The sequence below is a fragment of the Narcine bancroftii genome, chromosome 3 (genome assembly GCF_036971445.1).
Source record: "Narcine bancroftii isolate sNarBan1 chromosome 3, sNarBan1.hap1, whole genome shotgun sequence".
NCBI classification, from domain to species: Eukaryota; Metazoa; Chordata; class Chondrichthyes; order Torpediniformes; family Narcinidae; genus Narcine; species Narcine bancroftii.
Window position 1 is genome coordinate 350,223,855 of NC_091471.1, and position 6,000 is coordinate 350,229,854.

At 38.0% G+C, this 6,000-nt stretch overlaps 1 protein-coding gene across 4 annotated transcripts in view; it reads left to right on the plus strand.

Annotated features, from left to right (window-relative positions):
- The window catches only part of pecam1a (platelet and endothelial cell adhesion molecule 1a), a 55,600-nt gene extending 49,975 nt beyond the window's left edge, over positions 1-5,625 (plus strand). For all 4 annotated transcript variants that reach the window (XM_069929716.1, XM_069929717.1, XM_069929718.1 and 1 more), the window contains 3 exons: positions 663-722; positions 1,563-1,588; positions 5,417-5,625. In XM_069929716.1, coding sequence (XP_069785817.1) covers positions 663-722; positions 1,563-1,588; positions 5,417-5,518 — 188 coding nt within the window. In that variant the 3' untranslated portion in view covers positions 5,519-5,625. The remainder of the gene's footprint in view (positions 1-662; positions 723-1,562; positions 1,589-5,416) is intronic.
- The last annotated feature ends 375 nt before the right edge of the window (positions 5,626-6,000 follow it).

Consider the following 6,000-nt stretch of genomic DNA (forward strand, 5'->3'; position numbering starts at 1 on the left):
TAAACCTTTCCCCTTTCACCCTTAACCCATGTCTTTCGGTTTGTTTCTCCACTACCCTCAGTGAAAAAAGCCTACCTATGTTTAGTCTGTCTCTCCCCCTCATAATTTTAAGTGTCTCTATCAATCTCCCCTCATTCTTCTACGCTCCAAGGAAAAAGTCAACCCATTTAACCTTTCCCTGTAACTCAGTTCCTGAAGTCCTGGCAATATGCTAGTAAATCTTCTCTTTCAATCTTATTGATATCTTTCCTGTAGTTAGGTGACCAAAATTGTATACAGCACTCCAAATTTGGCCTCACTAATGTCTTATACAATTTTACCATAACATCCCAACTCCTATACTCAATACTTTCAGTAAAGAAGGTCAATATGTCAAAATCTATTTGGCGTCTGTCAGTCTTCTGCCTCTGTCTGTTATGCTTCACCACCACCCCCAGTCCACCTACTGACCTGGGTTCCAGGTTCCAGTCCTACTCCTCTCACCCACTTCTTTTTCCATTGCCTTCTCTCTCTCTCTTCATTTCCGTGTCTCCAAGGAAGGGTCCAACCTAAAATGCCGCCCATTCTTTTTCTCTGCCTGATGCTGCTCGACCTGCTGAGTTCCTTTGGCCGATTGTGTTTATAGGAACTACCCAAGTATTTCTCATACCATGTTTTCGCAGGAAGTGCTTCTGGGAGCAGTTGTGAGGCCCAGTACATTAATGTCAAGCGACAAATGAAAGGTAATATTTTTTTCATTTTACACTCAGTAATGTAACTGTGAACATGATAAGGTAGACTAAAATCACTTCTGCTGGTTTATTTGATACATGGAGAGCAAACTGATGCTTTATACTTCACCCTTGAATTATAAGAGGTAATTATATATGGCGACACTGCCAGAGCTGCTGTAACGGTGGTGCTGCTACTGGTGCAGACCCAGGATTGCTCCAAAAGGTTCAACTGCCCTGTCCTAATGCCAATGGCTCTGTAAAGCTTGTTAAGGGAGCCAATGGTGTTTTGTATTTGAAATACAACTACGAAGATTTGTGCCCAAGATGGTGGCCCCTGTGCTCAGCAGTGGCCATGAGGGGTTGCAAACTCAAGGGGAACGGTGGATCAGCGCAGGGCACCATAAATGGGGAGGACACCCCCTATTGAGAAGCAGAAGCAGAGGAAATGACCCGCTAGGATGGTGACCATGGCTTCTGTGCTTTTATCCTGATGGTAGCGGAGTGAAGAGGTCATGGCCTGGGTGGTGGGAGTCCTTGAGGATAGACACTGCTTTCTTAAGACATATAGATGTCCTCAATGGAGCGAAGTCTGGAGCCCGTGATGTCGCAGGCCAAGTTAACAACCCTCTGGATTTTTTTCTTGTCCAGAGCAGGAAAACTTATCAGAAATGACAACTTCAGGAGCATCAGACATTGCAATACTGGAATAAATACTCATGAAGACAAAATAAAATGAACACTGGGGCAGAGACACACTAATGAACAAAATAATGTGACTATAAGCATGAGGTGTTATTATTTGTGTGCATCTTAATCAACCACCAAATTATATTCATTTTGTTTTTGCAGAGCCAAAAATGGAGAATTCTGGTTCTGTAAGTAAAACTTTACAGATGCTATTTTACTTTTTGTAACATTACTGTGAAAATGTGCTCCACATTCCAAAAGATTGTGTAAATTTTCAGCTTTATGAGAGCTGGAGATGGTGGAATCTGGTGCAAAGGAACAACCTTGACGAAGGGCTCAGGCCTGAAATGTTGACTGCCCTTTACTTCCAATAGATGCTGCGTGATCTGCTGAGTTTCTACAGCAGGTTTGTGTCTTGTACTGGACCCCAGCATCTGCAGACTTTCTTGTTTAACTCCATTTGTTTCATTTATCTTCCTCAATGTGTTTTATGCTTTTACTGAATTTTTTTTCTATTTGCTTAGAAAGAATAATGATTACAATAAATGTATATTTACAGTTTATTGAAGCAACAATTGAAGATTGGTGAATGAAATATAAGGAGAGCAAAATCACACTGCTGGAGAAACTCAGCAGGTCAGTCTACTTGATATAGTAAAGATAAAAATACATAACCATTGTTTTGTGCTTGAGCCCTTTATCAAGGTACTGAAAGCCCAAAACGTTGGTTCTGCATCTTTATCTTTGCTATATAATGTACACTGTTTCACCTGCCAATTTTGTCCAGCATTGTGTTTTTACTTCAGCCATGGTGTCTGCAGACTTTCATGTTTTACTCATGAGATTGTGAGGTGTTTTTGTAAACACTTATTTTCTTTTCAAGTTTTTTTTTATTAACATTGAAATTTCACATCCAAAAATACAGAGTACATGTGGATATATATTAAAATCCAAAAAGATACATTACCCTTAAATCATATCATTTCATCCAAGGTACTCCATATTTTAATCAAACAGATCATATTGTATTGACTTTATTTTATTATTTAAAAAAAAGGATCATCTAAACTCACTACCAAGAAAGAAGCTGTTTGACCAAAAAAATACAAAATTCTTATTCGAGTGATTAACTACCTTATTAGTCAACAGTTCTACCTTCATAAGAAATCAAAGATTATAAAAGTAATTCAAAAGGGTCCCTGCAGTGTTTGAAAATTTACATTAAAATCGGAAATTGAGCGTCTAAGCTTCTCTAAGTTTAAACATGATATGACGTCACATAGCCATGATTAGGTGGGGTAACTCCCTCCATCTGAGCAACACTGCCTGCCTCGCCAGAAGAGAAGTAAAATCTAATGTAAAAGCTCAGATGTCATTAACATTATGTCACTCTCTCCAACAATATCAAATAAAGCAGTGAAGGGATTTGGTTTAAAATTAACTTTAAAAAGTGCAGAGAAAGACTCTGGCATGTCTAAAACATATGAATTAATGAAGCATCTCTATTGTTGCATTTACCACAATGAGCCATATTTTAATTTAATAAGGCAATAACATGGGGATTAAGCAATAGCATTCTAATTCTAGGGGAATAGAACCATAGAACATTACAGCACAGAAACAGGCCCTTGTAGTCTATGCCGAACCATTTTTCTGCCTAGTCCCAATGACCTGCACCCAGTCCATAGCCCTCTATACCCATCCATGCACCTATCTAAATTCTTCTTAAATGTTAAAATTGAGCCCGCAGTTACGTCAGTTGGCAGCTCGTTCCACTCTCTGTGTGAAGAGGTTCCCCTAAATATTTCTTTTTAAATTTTTCCCCTTTCATTCTTAACCCATGTCCTCTGCTTTGTATCTCACCTCAGTGGAAAAAGCCTACCTATATTTACGCCGACTCTCCCCCTCATAATTTTAAATGCCTCTATCAAATCTCCCCTCATTTTTTAATGCTCCAGGGAATAAAGTCCTAACCTGTTTCACCTTTGTGGTCAGATCATTAGAGAAGTTGAACACGGACTACAAGGGACTACTAGAATTAGCAAATAGCGTTTAATGTGCAATGTGCAGAAAAAGTTGTTTTAGATTTAAAAACACAAGTGTAATGTATCTTTTTAAACTTTTAACATATATCCATATGTACTCTGTATTTTGGATGTGAAATTTCAGTTAATAAAATATTGAAAAAAAAGATTTAAAAATACATGAATAGATATTGAGTGATAAGAATTTTTTACTTTTGACAAAAGATAGATAGATCAGATACTATTTATTATCATGTGAGAAAACAGACATTTTCCTGAAATTTTCTTTAGTGTGCCATAAGGCAGAGAAAAATTCACCATTAGCATTACCCAGCAGCCCATGCAGTTAGAGAAAGAGAAGCATAATCACCAAACCTCTGTCGATTCACCTCCAGCACTCCTGCAGCCTCTGCAGCTGCACAAGACTCCAGATCAGTTCAAACCATCGGTAACCAGAGCCCAGATCCAAATCTCCAGCACAATAAGGAAACTTTCAGCACCCAGGGCCATTCGGGAGCCCGCCCTGCTCTGAGAACTTCTCAAATCCCAGTTCCGATGCCTGGTTCCCATGAACACATTTGATGTTTGCTGCACTGCTGTTGGAATCTGGTGTGCAGTACTGCATCACAGGAATTAAAGTAAGTTGGCGTTCAAGACAGAAAAAAAAGAAAAAGCTGGGAGCCTTTGGCTTTTTCTAGCTTGGGGAACATGCTTGGCTTCCTTCCTCGCATTCCTTTTTTCTGTACCCTGATATTCATTCTTTCCTTTATCATCCAGGTAATTACCTGTCAGAGTGTAGGGTCAGCTTCTTTATGCAAGATAATGACAAAACACTCCATCTCAGCACCTTTTCCATCAATTCCAAATTTGTTGTTATGCCCTTCAACTTATCTTTACAACAATGCCCACCAAAACCAACGGCATCAAATCAAATTAAATCCATTACACTCCAATTAGAATGTTTCTGGTCTTGATTTAAACAATTTTCCAGAATCCAATTATCCTGGTGTGATATGGAAAAGCCTCGAATCATGCCTAGAGTTCAGTTATCCTCTAATCTTCTACCTTAAAACCACACTCCTGCCTCTCCCACAGAATTGAATTTGCCCTGTTTCTGATTTGCCAATACAATATTGCATGCTTTCATGAACCCGAAGGTCAAATTCACTGTTAATTTTGTAGCTGTGCTCACGAGATTCAAGAGATTAAATTCACTTCTAACATTTGAGCTGCAAGTAGAACAAGCCATTCCTTCAGCCTCACTTTCACCCAGGTCAATTAGTGTTCAATTTCAATGTCCTCAGAATGCTACTCTTTCTTGGGATTTTTACTTTTGTTTTACCTCCCCTTGAGCTCTGGGAATAATGGCTCTTATCACACTCCTGATTATTTTCATTTCGATGATCGGCATCTGGCCATGCAGGCTCCTGTCCTCTTCAATATCTTGCCCAATTCTCTCAGCTATATCGTGAAACATAGAAATCTGCAGATGCTGTGATTGTAGTAAAAATGCAGAAATGCTGGAGGATCTCAGCAGGACTCGCATCATCCATAGGATATAAAGATATATTACCAAAATTTTGGTAATATATCTTTGCGTCCAATGGACGTGACCTGCTGAGTTCCTCCAGCATTTCTGTTTCTCGAAGACATGTCACCTACTTTGGTTTATAAAATTCTTTGAAAAACTATATGTTATCATTCTTGAATGGGTTCTACAGGAGGGACAGTACCTCTCAAAAAAAAAACCCTTTTACCAAAATTACAGCAACGAAATTAAAAATTGATCATCACGAAAAGAATATGATAATGGATTAGGGGAAATGCTTAGATACAATTTTGTTACAGTTTGCTTACAGACATCCGGTCATTATCTTATAAAGAAATAGTTGATTTTTAAATAGGTATTATACAAAAGAACAAGTCCTCATCTAATTACTACAATGACAATTCACAAATGGAAACAGTTCTGACAGTTTTTTCTTTCAACAGAATGAAAATAATGTCAAATATACTGAAATTAATTTTGCATGCAGGAAGGTGCAGCAACAAAACCCAACGATATACGCCAGGATTGATATGACAAAGTTGTGATGAATGAACTATTGAAAAGTCAGAACTTTAGATCCATAAAAATATTTTTCTAGTGGGAGACTTCACTATGAAGAGATTTAAATAAAGAATAGTTGTAAAAATACAAAGTGCTGGAAATAGTGAACAGAACCTGATGACAGTTGCAGAAAAAGAACATTTAAGATCTGAGACCATTAACATTAACTTTGTTTCCACCGATGGTCTTTGTTTCCACTGATGGTGTCCTGTCCCGTCCTGCTGAGCAGGGACAATTAGCTCAGCAACAATTTCAGTTTTTATTCCAGATTTGTATTCTTTCAAATTTCCAGTAGAAGATAACAACCCTTTTCATTAATGGAGCTTTTATTTTCTTTAATTTTGCATTATGAAGCGACCTTCATATTACTAGATGAAAAGCAATTCTTTATTTAAACCTGCTTGTACATAGTGAAAACATAAGTGGTTGCACATGTGTGTGCCCAAGTTCATTTATTATCATCTGA